This window comes from Muntiacus reevesi, chromosome 4 (assembly GCF_963930625.1).
Source record: "Muntiacus reevesi chromosome 4, mMunRee1.1, whole genome shotgun sequence".
NCBI classification, from domain to species: Eukaryota; Metazoa; Chordata; class Mammalia; order Artiodactyla; family Cervidae; genus Muntiacus; species Muntiacus reevesi.
The window spans coordinates 70,399,738-70,417,261 of record NC_089252.1 but is presented as its reverse complement, the minus strand read 5'-3'; the positions used below and the strand labels follow the sequence as shown (position 1 = coordinate 70,417,261).

Below are 17,524 nucleotides of genomic sequence, written 5' to 3'. Positions count from 1 at the left end.
AGGGGTGCAGATTTCTGACAATCACATAGTATCAATCTGGGAACATGTTGAAGGCATCTCAGACTCTGAGTCAGCTGGAGATAGTCGTGGTGTGTGTCTGAGTCAGCTGGAGATAGTGTGTGTGTGTGTGTGTGTGTCAGCTGGAGATTGTGTGTGTGTGTGTGTGTGTGTGAGTCAGCTGGAGATTGTGTGTGTGTGTCAGCTGGAGATAGTGTGTGTGTGTGTGTCTGAGTCAGCTGGAGATAGTCGTGGTATGTGTGTCTGTGTGTGTGTGTGAGTCAGCTGGAGATAGTCATGGGGTGTGTGTGTGTGTGTGTGTGTGTCTGAGTCAGCTGGAGATAGTTGTGGTGTGTGTGTGTCTGTGTCTGTGTGTGTGTGTGTGTGTCAGCTGGAGATTGTGTGTGTGTGTGTGTCAGCTGGAAATAGTGTGTGTGTGTGTGTTTGAGTCAGCTGGAGATAGTCGTGGTGTGTGTCTGAGTCAGCTGGAGATAGTGTGTGTGTGTGTGTGTCAGCTGGAGATAGTGTGTGTGTGTGTGTGAGTCAACTGGAGATAGTCGTGGTGTGTGTGTCTGTGTGTGTGTGTGAGTCAGCTGGAGATAGTCATGGTGTGTGTGTGTGTGTGTGTGTGTGTGTGAGTCAGCTGGAGATAGTCGTCGTGTGTGTGTGTGTGTGTGTGTGAGTCAGCTGGAGATAGTCGTCGTGTGTGTGTGTGTGTGAGTCAGCTGGAGATAGTCGTGGTGTGTGTGTGTATGTGTGTCTGTGTCTGTGTGTGTGTGTGTGTGTGAGTCAGCTGGAGATAGTCGTCGTGTGTGTGTGTGTATGTGTGCATCTGTGTGTGAGTGTCTGTGTGTGTGTCTGTGTGTGAGTCAGCTGGAGATAGTCAGGGGGTGTGTGCGTGTGTGTGTGTGTGTGTAGGTTAGGCACTGAGATGAAGTTGGTGATAGTCAGACGTGTGTGTGTGTGTGTGAGTCAGCTTGAGATAGTCGGGGTGTGTCTGTGTGTGTGGGTTAGGCACTGAGATGAGTGTGTGTGTATGTGTGTCTGAGTCAGCTGGAGATAGTCAGGGGGTGTGTGTGTGTGTGTCTGAGTCAGCTGGAGATAGGGTGTGTGTGTGTGTGTCTGTGTGTGTGTGTAGGTTAGGCACTGAGATGAAGTTGGCGTCATGCCTGGAGAACCCATGAATGCCAGATTCCCATCCTGCAAAGACCCCAAAGGAGGCAGAGGCATGACAAGAAATGACCAGTCCGTGTGGCACAATGTAACGTGCATGTTCAGTCGTGTCTGACTCTGCAACCCCATGGACTGTAGCCCAGTAGGCTCCTCTGTCCATGGGATTTCCCAGGCAAGAATACTGGAGTGGGTTGCCATTTCCTCCTCCAGGGGATCTTCCCAGCCCAGGGACTGAACCGCATTGGCAGGTGGATTCTTCACCATGGCGCCACCTGGGAAGCTCCTGACACAAGGTTAATGTTGTTAGTAAATACTGGGCCCCAAACCTGCCATACCAGATCCCTAGTCTCTAGGGGGTGGTGCCGCATTCCAGCCCTCAGGTCGTGTGGACCGTGTCTGACTAGTCCCAGACTATTGGCTCCTTGGGATAGGACCAGGATTCAAGGCTGGCTCTCCTGTCTCCCAGGGTAATGTTCCTGTTACCCGTTTAGAACCCTGTCTGTGTGGAAACACTCAAAGAGAAAGAATTTACACAGGTCTGCAAGAGATGGTGCAACCAGCTGTGGGTCTTTGGGCCCCTGGATTTCTCATTTTCAGAAAACACAGCAAGCTTCTGTCTGGATCAGTAGCCACCAGCTGGACACAACCCTCCCCTGCCCCGATTTACCAAGTTTTAAGATGCACCCCTTGAGTCTCTAAGTAAAGAGATGAGAAATAAACAAGTGGACACATGCATGTAAGAGAAATGATTTAACTTTATAAAAATGTGATCGTACAGCAAGATTTGATTTTTTTTTTTCTTCTCCTTTTTCTTCTGGCAAATGAAGTTTATAAAAACACCTGGAATAAAAATTAGAACCATAACCTAATAAAAATTAAAAACCTTACATTTCAAGGAAACAAGAGTCCTTTCAGAAAGACAATGAAGAGAAAATAGCAGCCAAAGCGGCAGCGGCTCGGGGAGAGGGGAGAAGGCAGGTTCCGTGGTGATGCGGAAATAGCGACTGACTCACGTGAGCCTGACCTTTGGCACCAGGGTGGGCTCAGGAGTGGGGGCAGGGAGGGCAGTGATGGTGAGAGGCAGGTGGGTTTCTGGAAAGGGACAGACCGATGGCTCGGCGGGCAGCAGTGGCCTCCTGCAAACAGGCCCACGATCCCCTCCTCTTCCCGGACCTGCAAGCCATGGGGCAGTGACTCGCAGCCAAATTCCTATGAATCTGCCCCGGCGGGGAGCTCAGTGCGGGGAAACTCATCAGAATGTCAAGGTCAGCTAGGGCGACTTGCCACAGAGACCCAAGGAAACAAGACAGACAGGGCTACACACAAAACACTGTTTGGAATGTCTGCACCAGAGCCAAGAGAGGGTGGAGACAACTTTGGAGAGATAGGCCGGGAACCCACCTCAGCAACATCCCCCAGCCTCTCCTTCCAGGGAGTTGGTCCTGAGGCTGGCTGCTCCCCAAGGAGATGAGGAATTCTTGACTACATTCTGAGGTAGTCTAATAGCCACTTGCACAGGTGGCTGAGAATGATCTCAACAAATGGCGGCAAGGCAGGCAGAAAAGTTTCCACGGAGAGAAAAGGCTAAGGGCATGGTTCTCAGGCCAGGGCAGCGGTAACACTGAGGTGCGGGGTGTACCTGCTACTGACTGGGGTCATGGTGATGATGAGCCAGAGAACCTGGGAGCCTCGGGGGGCGGGGGGTGGGTCCCAAGGTTTCCTGCGGCTATGACTCTGGTCATTTGAGCTTGTTTTAGGGAGAACCAGTCCTGCTGGACTCAAACTTGGCAAAGCACTTAAGAGGTCCCTTCTCTGAGGAAGCAGTGGACCCTAAGCCGCCACAGAGAGAGAAATAATAAGGATGAAAAGCAAAGGTGATGTTAGACCCCTCATCCCACTTTCGCTGTTAATGTATATTCTTTTCCTCTTCTGCCCCAGCACTTGGGATTCTGTCAGGATGGAACGTTCTGAAGGTTTAAGCAGCAGCAGCTATGTGGATGTTAGTGCTTCTTCTGCTTTGCACATTTCCGAGGACGCCTTCTGGGACGAAGCTCACCAAAGTCTTCCACTTCATTTTCGTAAACATCTTCCTGAACGACACCTGTTTAAAAAGCAAAAAAAAAAAAGCAGAATGGTGATTGCTTTTTCATTCTACTGCAATATATAATAACACCCTAATAACATCTAATGTTGAAAAAAAAGAAGAAAAAAAAAAAGCTAGAGTAAACACCCTTCTCCAGAACGTTCTTTCACAGGCTAGCTCCTCTCCCCTTCTTTTAGAGGCCCTTTAAATGAAAAATAAGTCCAACAAAAACTAAATTGAACCACACCTTATGTTCTGTTTGAAGTAATCACAAAAAATCAGAGTGCCATCAGAGACTAAAATCTAAAGATTATTGGCAGAGACCCTTGTGTCAAGTCCTTCCCAGTTTTCCCCAGCTCCAGGGTTTGGATTTTCCAGTAGCATCTGGGTCACAAGGACTCACAGAAGGGCAATCTGGGACAACTGAAACACTAGGAGGATGAAGAAGAAAGATACTACCAAGAGGGGGAGGCTTTCCAGATCATACAGAAGTCAGCAAGAAGATTCTGTCAGAAAAGAAACCCAGGCTCACTCTCTACCAGCTTTAAATTCTCTGAAGGAAGACGTATGCAAGTTTCCCCAAAGAACTTTGTTTAGTTCACAAAGTTGTTTTATATCCCCAAGCCCAGAACAGTGCTAATACATTCCAGACGCTCAATATGTAAATACACTCACGGAATTACAAGAAGGACTTGCACAGGCAAACATTTATCAAGGGATACACTCTGCCCATCCTGGGAGTCACTGTACGGAGTACGAGAAGTAATACAGAGACACTGGTAACACCTCATGAGTAGCAAAGATTTTGGGAAAAGCAAGAAGCCAAGGAACAGCCCTCACAGTCAGATGGGGGAGCCCAGTCGCTCTGCTGCTACTGATCAGAGTTGCTGGGGGCGGTGTTCCCAGATAGTGAGCGACCACTGCTCACAACACAGGCGGCCGCACTGCAGACTGACCTGGGAGTCAGCAGAACCAAGGGCCACGAGACCCAGAGCGTCACCCTGGGACGGAGGAGTCCTCACCTTCCTCCTGGTGCAGCTGTGTTTTCCTCAGCCACTCCTGTGCATCCCTGACGGACGGGATCAGCATGTTGACCAGCCGAGCCATGACTTCCTCCGCTAGAGAACCAAAGAACCAGGGTTTTGAGTGAAGGGGCGGCTGTAGGGATGAGGATGCTCAGTACTAAGAGTCAAAGCCCCCACCTCCCAGGATCTTGTCTCTGCTTCCTCTGAGAAGGGCAGTGAAAGGCCGCTGTCTGCCACCAGAAGCAGAAACTACATGTCCCTGTCTGGAGGGACTGCCCATAGCAAGCCTTTGGAGGAAGCTTTTCAAACTGTTCTTACCTTCAACTGGACTGTCTGAATTCTAGAATGATTTAAAGACATACAATTTCACTAATTTTATACATAACTTCCCTCTTCCCTCGTGGCTCAGTGGTAAAGAATCCACCTTCCAATGCAAAAGATGCGGTTTGATCCCTGGGTTGGGGAGATCCCCTGGAGAAGGAAATGACACCTCACTCCAGTATCCTTGCCTGGGAAACCCTACGGACAGAGGAGCCTGGCTACAGTCCATGGGGTTGTAAGAGTCGGACATGACTTAGCGACTAAGCAACAACATACATAACTTGTGCCCAGTGTCGCTAAGATGTAACTAATAAGGATGTCAGAGGATATCTGATTTACAGATCACATAAGAATTCTTTTTAGAGGCTCACACTGGGTGTGGTGTGAGGACCCTCCTAAAAGGGAAGGACCAGGTATGCAGGCTAGATTTTAGTCAAGTCAAAGTGTTAGTTGCTCAGTCGTTTCCGACTCTTCATGACACTATGGACTGCAGCCCACTAGACTCCTCTGTCCATGGAATTCTCCAGGCAAGAATCCTGGAGTGGGTAGCTAGTCCCTTCTCTAGGGTATCTTCCCCACCCAGGGATCAAACCCAGGTCTCCTGCATTACAGGCAGATTCTTCACCGTCTGAGCCACTAGATTGGGTTCAGCCCATAGCAGGTGATTAAGAAATCCCTGAATGAACGAATCAAGGAAGGTTTAAAGAATTTTCTCAAGGCTGGAAGCATTCTCCTTCTATCTTCTCCATAGCATTGGTTAGCAAACCCTTTTCTGTCATGCCAGGGGAAACCATCATGCCCTAAGATTATGACACATTGTTTAACTGGGGGAGGGGTGATCCAAGGAATGGGTCTTTGGTGGGACTGGAGAAAACGTGGTCCTCACTTGTGTTTCTGCTACTGCCAAGATACCAGCACCCCCAGGTCAGACCTCACTACCAAGGGGCCCGACTTGGACACAAGTCCTCAAAGCCCAGGTTCTGCCACCATCTGGGCCCGCCTTTCGAGGACCATTACCATCAGCCCAGGCCTTCCGCCTGTAGAGGTCCTCCACTGAGTCGGAGACCTTCTTGATGTTCTCCTGGACCTTCCTCTGCAGTACATGGCTGTGCTCTTTGGCGCCCAGGTGTCTGCGACCCCAAGTGCTCTGCTCCATATCCTGCACCACCAGCTTGCCTTCCTCCATCGCCGGGTCCACCTTCTCACGGAAAAACTCCAAGTACCTCTGGTAGGCCACTTGCTGCGTCTGGTGGCTTTCCAGGCGGATGTGCTGCTCGTAGGACTCACTGCTCCTCTCCCAACCTTGCTCATCTTCCAGCTCTGCCCCAGAAAGGGCTACAGCCTCGGGAGCCGCACCCTCAAATGCCTGATCTGGGGTGAAATAGTTCTCGGGCCCGCGGGTGAACTTGACCCCGCACAGGTCGCACTGGGTCCGGTCCACGTCAGCCTTTTTGAAGTTCCCAGCCGCGGGCTCCCTGCCCTCCTCCCTGAAGTGCTCGGCCTGGCCTCCCGCCCTTCCTCTCTTCCATCTGATGCACAAAGACACCACGAGGCAAACCCTCCGCATTTTCCGGCGGATGGAAGCCCTCCGCTGCTTCTGCGAGAGGATGGAGGCGAGGACATGGTCCCCCTCCAAGGCCAGCTCCTCCGGCTCGTCCTGGCCGACCTCGTATTCGGGTTCGGCCAAGCAGTCCACGGGATCCACGGGGAAGAGGCGGTTCAGCCTGATCTCCTCGTGGTAGAGGCCCCGGACCGCGGTCCCTTTGGCGTGCCCGCTGTCCCACTGCCAGTGGCAGTCCATCAAGAACTCTTCATCCCGCTCAAAGAGCAGGTCCTGCAGCGCCTCCGCCACAGACTTCACGTCGACCGCCAGCCGCACTCGCTTCACCACCCTGAGCAGGCGCTCCGGGACCTGTCCCGGGCACTCCATGCCCAGCAGCTGCAGCCTGGCTTCGAGCTCCTGGAACTGGCTGGACAGGAGAGGCTTGCAGGATGGCTGCAGCACGCCCTCGGTGTTCACCAGCATCACCAGGCACAGCACCAGGGTCCGCTCGGCCTCCCCGGACATCACGTAGTCGATGTCGCTGAAGGCGTCCAGCAGGACGTTGAAGTTGGCATTCTCGCAGCCGCAGAGCACCTTGACGAGGTAGGACAGGTGGAACCGGAACTTCTGAATGGCCCTGGTCAGGTCCTTGGGTCTGTACTCCTGAATGATGGCGAACACGTCCCCGGGCTCCCGGTCCTTCTTGCTGAACAGGAACTCCCAGTAATGCAAGAGCGCGATGTAGCTCTTCGGGAGGCACAAGACGGCATTCTTCCAGAGGCGGGCCAGGACCGCCCCGCAGTGGATGAACTGGAACTCCAGCAGGGCCACTGTGTTCCCGATGCTGGGGATCAGCGGCTCTTTGCACCTCTTGACCAGGACATTCATGAAACGGAAAAAGCGCCTCTTGAAGTCTTCTGGGTTCCTGCACACGTAGAACTGGTGGATGGAGTCCTGCAGCAGTCGGATGAAGCATAGGTGGGGCTTCTCCGCGCTCTCGTCATCCTTGTTGGGCGCCAGCATGCCGAATTTCCCTTCTATTCCTTTCATCCTGCTGCCTCTGTCCCTGCCCCTTTTCTCTTGTTCAGACTGCAGGGCTTTGAGTTCCCGGTTGTACTGGTCCTCCTCCTGGTGGAGCAGCTTGTCGAGCTCATCGGGGTAGCTGGAAGACAGAAGAAAAGCCTGTATGGCGCTCAGCCACAGGTCTGTGGACTCCCGGCGGCTTCGGGCCCTTTCGTTTTGAAACAGGACGTGGATGTACTCTTTCAGGGCAGACCTGTAGGATCGGAAGGATTTGTAATGTGGCTTGAGGACTTCTTTGCACGCCATAGGGTTTTCTGACAACACTCGCTGGTGGAAATGCTTAGGGAAGACGACATTCAGCAAGGATTTGCAAAGGCCGTGCTTGTCCAGAGACAAAATGTAATCGATCTCTTCAAGTTCTTCAGCTAAGACTTTAGGAAATACTCTTTTGGCTTCCAACAGTAACCCCTTGATGGCCACCAGGTGTATTTTTGACTGGACCAAACACTTGGCCTCGTGACGCCGCAAAGGCCTGTGGAAGTCTTCACAGCATCCGTCCTCACATTTTAAGCCCACGACAAACTTCATGCAAACACCCGGGTAGGTCTTCGAAAGCAGGCTCTCTGTGATCTGACATAGCCTGCTCAGAAGGTGCTTGTTTAGGGCTAATTTCACCTGATCCATCATTATCAAGAAATGGTCTTTTGTTTTCTTCTCCTTCAAGTTCAAATCCAGGTCAGAAATGATGCGTAATATGGGTCCAGGGTCGTTCTGAGCTATCTGACAGTACTTGGCATCCACCTGCGAGATCCCAAAAAACTCGAAGCAAGACTTGACCATCTCCTTCTCGGCATTGGTGGTCACTTTTCTGAGGGCCCTGACCAGATCGAGGAGGACTCCAAGGCCCCCCGGAGCCAGAGCCAGGACTTCCTCGGGCTGGACCTCACAGCGGCTGGTGGCTTGGTAGAGCGCCTCCACTGCCCCCGCTGAGTGGTTGAGGGTGTCAAACTTCAGGAAAGCATCCTTGAGCTTCAAGAAATCTCTCATGATCACCCCCTGCAGGAAGTGGGCCTCGGCGATGCCAGACAGCTGGTTGGTCTGATGGCAGAGGTCCAGGGCTTCTCTGAGGATGGTCTTGGTAAGGTCGACGTCAGAATCCCTGGCCACGTTGAGACGGGCAACCGCTAGAAGACACGAGGCCTGGAAGTCCTTGTCAGCGGTGAGCCTGGCAGCCTCCAAGAGGCAGCCGTGCTGCTTCATCAGCAGGGCAGCCTCTTCCCTCCGACCTTCCCTGTTGAGCAGGTCGGCGGCCTCCGCCAGCCGCTTTCGAGATGTCAGGAATACCAGCTGGTCTTCGGTGTCAAGCTTCGAGAGCACAGCCATCATCTCCTTCGTTTTATTCATGCTCAGGTACTTGGCTGCAGCTTCCAAGTAAAATTGGCTGGCAGAATAGGAGAGCTTGGAGACAGGAAGGGCCTTGGCCCTTAGCATTTCTTCATACCTGCAAAGACAGACAACACCGATGTCAACTCAGCATCACCCCGTATAAAATTTATAAAGTGCAGAACAGAGCAACTTACATAAAATGACCACTTGTAGATAGGACCCACCAAACTGGACCTAAAGTTAGCCAGCATCTTTATCAAGACTTCATTTGATACTATAAAATTAATTCTTTATTCCCCAAAGGAACCCAGCACGAGTATGTTTAATTAATGAAATATAGTGGAGTTGCACAAAAAGAAGAAAATAGTTAAAAAAGAAAAAAGAAACAAACCCAAACAAAGCCGAAAAAGAATAAATATTAAAAAAAAAATTGAAAAAAAGAATGTAATAGAGTTGCATCCTAGGCAAGTGACAGTTATGTTACAAGTCAACCTGTAAGGCATAAAGTATTCATAGTCAAAATTATTCTTGGGGGGAAAAAAAATCCCTTAAATTTGCATAAGAGCTTGCTAATCATTTTGGGTATACAGCCTATGGTGGCTGATACCTGATAAAGGAAAGTGTGGAAATGGGGGCTGCAGACACACCAGCCATTACATCAGTCTTCCCCTTATTATCCAACTTGTCACTTTTCTCTTTTTACCAAGAATGCATGTGATTGATTTAGTGTGAGATGAATGAAGTCTTGAAGTCAAGTTCCCTTTGACACTGTTGATTCAAGTGAGTATATCCCACATACCAATTTTCAAGGCACTGGGCCAATCCAGTGAAACATGCCTACTTTTGAACTCTTGCAGGGGACAAAACATATTTCCTCACAACCAGAGATGCCCAGGAACCTCCTGCTGCCCTGGGGTCATCCTACAAACATCAGATCCCCTCTTATAACAGGACCTCTTTGAACGGGTGTGACTGAGGATGAGCCCCTCTCATAAGCTTTGTCTGATAGAATAGAGGGTATTTACAGTCTGTTTAAGGAACTAGCCAGGTATTTGGCTTTCAAATATAAAAACTTCTCATTACATGTTAAGTCAGGCCAGCTAGCAATTGAATTCTACATCCAGTATGTAGAGCATTCAAAAGACTCTGATAAATCAAGTGCTAGGCTCCAATTAGTACAGACAACACTTAGATCTCAACTCAACATATCATTAAAGAGTTCATTCAATATCTCAGGAAAGCTGATAAAGATAAACAAAATAATGAGAGACCTTAAAAAATGTTTCTGGGGAAAAAGGAATGATTATTCAATGCTATCCTGGCAAAGTGAGAACAGAAGATTAAAATAATTGAAAGTACAAAAAAAACCCCAAAACCCTCTCAATTGCTTTCATCATATGGCCTCACAAGGGAATTGGCCTGGTCAATTACTCAGAGTACATAGCACCCTGACAACTGGGTACACAATCAATGCCACAACCAGCATCCTGTTATGGACTGATGGTTTGTGACCCCTACAATTCATATGTTGAAATCCTAACCCCTAGTCTGACTGTATTTGGAGATGAGGCCTCTAAGGGAGTAATTAGGGTTAATTGAGGTTATAAGGGCGGGGTCCTGATCTAATAGGATTAGTGTCCTTATAAGAACCGACACCAGATAGGGAAGGAAGAGAGCTCCACTAGTAGTCCAATTGACTGGAGCCTTGATTGTGAACTTCTAGCCTCCAAAACTATGAGAAAATAAATTTCTGTTCTTTAAGCCACCCAAGCTATGGCATTTCATTATGGCAGCCTGAGCTGACTATATGCTGTGTATATCTTATGCATAATAGCACCAAAGACCTGGATAAAGAAATATGCTTGTTTACCAGCTGTGACACTACACACTTATTTTTCCATTTCTAAATATAAAACTCAATTTCGTTATCTAGGTACTGGTTATACAAGTGTATTTACCTTGTGAAAATAATGCACTTTTTAAAAACATATGATATACTTTAATAAATGCTAACTTAAAAATATAGAGCTTGAACACCTGGTCAATCCCGTTCATTTTATCACATGTATAATTTGGTAGAAAGCAAAGAAAATACAGAACCAAGCCACAGCTTACTTTTCCAGGAGCTGTTGAGCAGAAATGCAGAACAGCAGCCTCTGCAATTCTAACTGTCTCCTTCCACCTGGAAGACCTCCTACCAGGAGGCATCAGGAGGTCTGATGTTTCTAGAGTCCTTATCAGCCGTTAACCCCATCTGTCTCCACTTCATCTTTGGAACATCAGTTAGGCTGAAGGCTCAAGGAGGCTCCTCTGGGTCATGTATGAAACTTGTGTGTCCTACAACTACGGGCATGGACATACATATCAGGGCCTGGCTGAGTGTCTGCCAGTAGATCATGATGAAGCACAGCTTTGACTGCCCACTAGTACTCTGACCTCTATCCATCCACATCAGTGAAACTGTCAACTCAGCCGGTAAAGGCGGAAAGGTCAGACTATCAACCATGAAATTGCTGGGCAGGTGATATACACACTTGCAATACATCCTTCATCTTCTTCTGCCCCTTCTCCTCATGACACTGTGTTCAAGGAACTCTTGACTCAGCATCAAGGCCACCACTCAAGTGTAAGGAGGGTGACGTGGTCAAGTCACTTCAGAAGAGCAAGACAGGGACTTCCCTGGTGGACCAGTGGCTATGACTTGGTGCTTCCACTACAGGGGGCACGGGTTTGATCCCTGGCCGGGGAAGTAAGATTCCCACAAGCCTCATGGCCAGGGATAAAAACAAAAAGAAGAGCAAGATAACACCTCCCCAAGGTGCAACGGAAAAGCAGGGCTTGGGGATAGGGAAAAGGGAGGAAGAGAATAAAATCACCTACTTTTCCACTGCCATAGCCGCTTCTTCAAACAGCTCCTCTTGGCAGTACATTTTGAGGGCTAGATCAAACTCCTGAATCTGCTCAAAGCATCGGGAAGCATCTTTGTAACACTGACTTCGCTTATAGAAATAGGCAGCATCTTTTACCTAGGACAGAGTAAAACTTTATTCAGAATATTTATAGCAAATTTTCATCTTAAAAGTAAACCAAAACCATGAATAATAAAGAGGATGATTGTATGTCTGGAATCTGTTCGAATCGGGTGAAAAACACTAAAACCTAGGTAATTTAGGAAAGCTAATTCTTTTCATGAAGAAAAATAAAGTGAAATTCCAACCTCACACCATACACAAATAGAAGTTCCAGGTGGTTAAAGATCTAAGTGAGAGGTGTGTGTGTGTGTGTGTGTGTGTGTGTGTGTGTGTGTGTGTGTGTGTGTGTGTGTGTGTGTGTGTGTGTGTGTGTGTGTCGCTAAGTCCTATCTCACTCGTTATTATCCCATGAACTGTAGCCCTCCAGGCTCTGTCCATGGCATTCTCTAGGCAAGAATACTGGAGTGGGTTGCTGTTTCCTCCTCTAGGGGATCATCAGGGATCGAACCCAAGTCTCCTGCATTGCAGTCAGATTCTTAACTTGTCTCAGTCACCAGGAAAGCTCCACTGGAGGAGAATGTATGAGAATATCTCTGTGATTCTGAGATCAAGAAAGTCTTCAACAAAACTCAAAACACACAAACTTCGGGGGAGATACTGATGGATTTGATTACAGCTGACAACACAGATTTGACCTACATGGGTCCACTTACACACAGATTCTTTTTTTCACTAATAAATACTATGGTGCTACATGGTCTGCAGTTGGTTGAATTCCTGCTGTGGAACTGAGGACACAGAAGAACCTCAGATACAGAGGGACAAGTATAAATTATATGTGGATTTTCAACTCCGACACTGTTCAAGGGTCAACTGTACATCTCAACTGTTCAACTAAGGGCGTGTGAAAGGAAGTTAACAAAGAGAACGGAAACATTATATATAGACCAGCACTGTCAGAGGGAGTCTTCTGTGAAGATGGAAATGTTCTATATCTGTTTATCCATCTATCTGACCAATTTTGTATCCCCTAGACACATGTCGAGGCTTCCCGGGTGGCTCAGATGGTAAAGAATCTGCCTGCAATGGGGGAGACCTGGGTTCGATTCCTGGGTTGGGAAGATCCCCTGGAGAAGGTTACTCACTCCAGTATTCTTGCCTGGAGACTTCCACAGACAGAGGAGGCTACAGTCCATGGGCTCGCAAAGAGTCAGACATGACTGAGCGCCTAAGCACCCAGACACATGTGAACAGTGGGCACAGGGAACGTGTGGACAGTGCAAACAGGGGACTACATTTTTTAAGTTTAATTTAGTTAAATTTAATATAAATTGCCACATGTGGCCACTGGCTCCTATACTAGAGTAGGCAGGTCTAGAACATAAGATGGATTCCTGCAAACATAAGAAAAAGATGTTCGAGAAAGCTAGACAAAGGGCATGAACTGGCAATTTGCAGTGGGGGAAACTTGAATCCCATTGACTTGGCTCTCCCGACATTTCTTGGACTGGACAGGACTTCTCAGCAGCTGCACCACCGGGGAGGCAACCCAAGCTGCAACTTCTGAGCCTAAGCCACTACTCGACCCTCCTAACTGGTCTTTCTGCTTCTACTGCCTACCGAATTCTCTGTGGAGTATTCCAGTAAGTTGTTTCACATCATTCCTCCAATCAGAACTTTCACTGGCTCCCCCTCATGCCGGAACAAATCCAGTCCCTACCATGGACCGGCAACCCACTCCAGTATCCTTGCCTGGGAAATTCCATGCAGAGAAGCCTCAAGGGATACAGTCCCCGGACACAGCTGAGCACACCATGAACCACGAGACTCTAGCTGACTTGTTCTAGCCATCCTCTCTGGCTCATTTTACCATTTTGACCCCACTCCCTCTGCTCCGGTCAAACTGGCTTCCTTGCTGTTTTTCAAACTCGACCACACTCTCCCACCTTGGGGGCTTTTGTCTGCAACGCCCTCCAGCTATCGTGATCTCTGTGCAAAAGTCAGCTCCCCGACCCTGCCTCCATCTCAAACAGTAACACCATGAGACTTCTCTGGGGGTCCAGTGGTTAAGACTTCGCCTTCCAATGCAAGTGGGGGTGGGGGGGCGGGTTCTATCCCTGGTTGGGAAGCCAAGACCCCACATGCCTTGAAGTCAAAAAACCCAAACATAAAACAGAAACGATGCTGTAACAAATTCAATAAAGATTTTTAAAGCGGTCCACATTTTAAAAAAAATTCTTAAAAGCCAGCCAACACTTGACATCCTCTGTCCCCTCTGCCAGCCCTCATCCCTGCAGACATCCTCTGTGCTACTGGCTCTGTCATCTCCGTCCCACGCCAGAGAGGGACACTATAGAGGCAGAGGCCCCCGCTCTGCGGCCTGCTGACCACCAAGCACCCACAGTACCCGGCACACCCCCGGGTGGGAGCAGGGGTCTACCTGTTTGTTGAATATTTCATTTCCTAACTCGACTGGCTGCATCCGAGTTCCCAAGAGAAAACAGAATCACAAGGGGACAAAAAAATGCAATTCGCCAGACCCTCTAATAAACCTCAGTTGGGTTTTACTTAAGAAGAGAAGCAACACAAAATGCCAAACTATGAACAAGATTCAGGTGTGCATTTTTGCTACATCCAGAGACCTCACAGACCAGGGAACTCCCAGACCCATCTTGCCATGTCAATCAAACTCCATAATCATCACCTCTAGCCACCTTTTCCTCTCCTCAACAAGGCTGACTACTCAGAAAGAAACCCCCTGGGAAGAACATAGGCCCCCTTAGGTGCAAGCGTGCACCCAACTGGATCAAGAGAGAGGAGGGCTGACTGTTTTAAGCAGGCCCCCAAGCGGGTCTCTGAGCTCCACCACCCAGAGCAAGGGCCCTGAGCAGTTTCCAGGGAAACCGTGTTGCTCTTTAGAGATGCAGCAGGCAGGCAAAGCAGAGGAATCCCTAAAAGGAAACCTCCTGCTCCCATGGCCCCCCTCACCCACCCTCTCCCCAGGATCAGCACACGTTTGGGGGCAGGGAACAGAGAGGCCGTTTAGCCTAGGGATTTTGCAAAAGATGGTCAATGTGTATCATGCTGGCTAGTTTGCTAGATGACCACAAGAGGTCTGACAGTGGCTGAGGGTTGAACATCCTTCCAGGGAGGGCCTTGAGCAAAGAAAGGGACCAGATTCTTCCCCGGATGGGGCTCAGAAACACTGGAATGTGTTAGGGAGAGAAGGCGGAAGGGGGTGGCCCCAGTGGTCAACCCTAGGGATGTTAGGAAGGCTGGCAGGCATGTCTCCAGGAACAGGGTGGCCTCCACATCTTGAAGGGACTGGGGTCGTAGAAGGGGACACGGGCTGGATATCTGCCCTCCTGGACCCCATCTCATTTTCAGAGGCAAAGCTCGGCAGCCTCAGGGAGGCAAGATGAGCAGGCAAGGAGGGGTCTCTGGCTCAGCCAGCACGGGCACTGCCAGGCAAATAGGGAAAAGTGACAGGTTCAGGTCTGTCCCTTGCAGCTGTCACTGCTTAGGGCCCAAGGGGGTGCCTTGGAGATTGAAGGCTGGGAGACAAAGGAAGATGGAGAGTTTGGAAACCATCTAGTTCCTGGAATCTTACTATCCAAACTTCCTATCCACATTGAAATCCCCTTTCCATCCCCCATCTCCCACATCCTAAGGAGTCACGTTGCATAGTACACATGGGGCGAGGCGGGCAGCCGTGGGAAGAAGGAGGGCCTTACCTTTTCTGACACTGACTGGGGGCCACACTTCAAACTTCCCAGTAGGTACCACCCCCACCCTGCCCAAAGCCGTGGTTCAGGAGTTCCTCCAGGTCACATACAGACACAGATACTCTGCCCCCTATTGGAGGGTCATAATGCTCAATGCAGGCAGAAATACAGCACCCGTGCTAAGGACCAGATGGGTTCACATCCAACCTACCACAACAGGTACAGTAAAATGAACTGCTTCGTATTATTTACAGTAGCCAAGATATGGAAACGACCTAAGTGTCCATCCACAGATGACTGAATAAAGATGTGGTACATACAATGGAATACTATTCAACCATAAAAAAGAAAGAAATTTTGCACTGGCAGAAACATGGATGGACTTGGGGACATTATGTTAAGTGAAAAAAAGTCAGAAAAACACTGTATGATATCACTTACATGTGGAATCTAAAAAATACAACAAACCAGTGAATAAAACATAAAAAACTTACAGATACAGTGAACAAAAGAGTGGTTACCAGTTTGCGGGGAGGGGCAAGGGAGTATTTAGAGGTATAAAGTATTAGGTATAAGATAAGCCACAAGGATATTTTGTACAATATGAGGAATATAGCTAGTACTTTATAATGACTATAAATAGAGTATAACCTTTAAAAATGGAATCACTACACTGTGCACTGTAACATAATATTACTGTACTTCCGCTATACTTCAATAAAAAAATTTAATTAAAAAATTTTAAATGAACTGCTTCATGTACAGGATTTGACTAGTTAATAATATTGTATATTTGAAAGTTGATGACAGAGTAGATCTTTTAAAAATTTTATTTTTTATTGTAATATAGTTTATTTATAGTATTATATTAGTTTCAGGTGTAAACACCTGAATTTGCTTTTTTTTACAGATTGCACACCACACAAAGCTACTATAAAATGTTGGCTACATTCCCTGTGCTGTATATTATATTCTGTAACTTACTTATTTTATACCTGGTGGTTTGTACCTCTTAATCCTCTTCATGTGTTTTGCCAGTCCTTGCTGGTAACCACTGGTTTTTTCTCTATATCTGCGATTCTATTCCTGTTCTGTTCTATTTGTTCATTTGTTTTATTTTTCAGCTCCCACATACAAATGAAGGTGATCTTAGATTTTCTCATCGTAAGAAAAAAAGACCGTCACTATGTGTGGTGACGGGCATTAACCAAACTTACCGCCATGATCATTGTGTAGTACAGCTTAGTGGTGAATCGTGAGTGTTGTGCAATTAAGACCAATATAAGGATATACATCAATTATATCTCTATAAAAAGGAAGACAGATGAATGACGAAGAAAATCACCAGCACTCGGATGTCAGAGCAATGCCAAATGGCCATAAAAATCTCTAAGTGCCTACTCTCCCCCTGGGAGTCCATCTCATTACAGATGACAGCAGCCTGCCATGCAGCCCACCGACCATGCTGACGGCCTGTGTCCTGGACCACCAGCCTCTCCACCGGCGCTTCTAGAATGACCGACATGTTCCATCACAGCATGCACTTGAAATGTGGCTCGTAAGACTTCGGAACTGAATTTTTTACTTTATTACACTGTAATTAACGTAAATGTTTCATTAAGTAGCCACGTGTGGCTAGCGGCTGCCAGACTGGTCCCTGCAGACCTAGAGTAAGTGCTGGGACACAGAGAAACCAGTATGTGTGAGCCAGACCGTCCACCCAGGCTGACTCCAGACTGAACACAGAGAAAGAGAAGGCAGGACTACTTGAAAACCCGTTTTCCCTTATGTGAACATTTGCCCTCCCTGTGGTTAATAAGGGGTAACAAACGTTCGTAGAGACATGGACACACACACACACACACACACAGTTCTTGCAACCATCTAAATCTTTGAGCAAGTGGAGAAATAAGGGCCACCCACAGAATCAACACAGCCAACCCCTCTCTCGGGAGGACAGGAGCCCTGCCTGATACAGGAGGAAGGAGGCTGGGGTTCCCCCTTGCCCAGCGGAGCCCAGTTTTCCCAGGAGCAGCTGCGGGCCGGGCGTACCTTCCCCAGCCGCTCACACAGCTGGGCACACAGCTGGAACTCCTTGGCGTAGCTCAGACACTTAAGGGACAGCTTGGGCTCCTTGCACTCCAAATAGGTTTTAGCCAGCTCCAAATACTCCACCTGCTTTTCCCTGGGAGGGGGGAGACAGAACAGAGTTTCATGGGCTATGACATCAATAGACTGAACTGGCGGCCCCCATCAGAGCAAACCTGAAATGACCC

The 17,524-nt window shown here is 48.4% G+C and overlaps 1 protein-coding gene across 5 annotated transcripts in view; it reads right to left on the bottom strand.

Moving 5' to 3' along the window:
* Positions 1–1,907: 1,907 nt before the first annotated feature.
* Positions 1,908–17,524, bottom strand: part of TRANK1 (tetratricopeptide repeat and ankyrin repeat containing 1) — a 94,367-nt gene continuing 78,750 nt past the window's right edge. For all 5 annotated transcript variants that reach the window (XM_065932996.1, XM_065932992.1, XM_065932994.1 and 2 more), the window contains 5 exons: positions 17,301–17,433; positions 11,432–11,577; positions 5,617–8,666; positions 4,276–4,371; positions 1,908–3,271 (listed from right to left, as the gene is read on the bottom strand). In XM_065932996.1, coding sequence (XP_065789068.1) covers positions 3,171–3,271; positions 4,276–4,371; positions 5,617–8,666; positions 11,432–11,577; positions 17,301–17,433 — 3,526 coding nt within the window. In that variant the 3' untranslated portion in view covers positions 1,908–3,170. The remainder of the gene's footprint in view (positions 3,272–4,275; positions 4,372–5,616; positions 8,667–11,431; positions 11,578–17,300; positions 17,434–17,524) is intronic.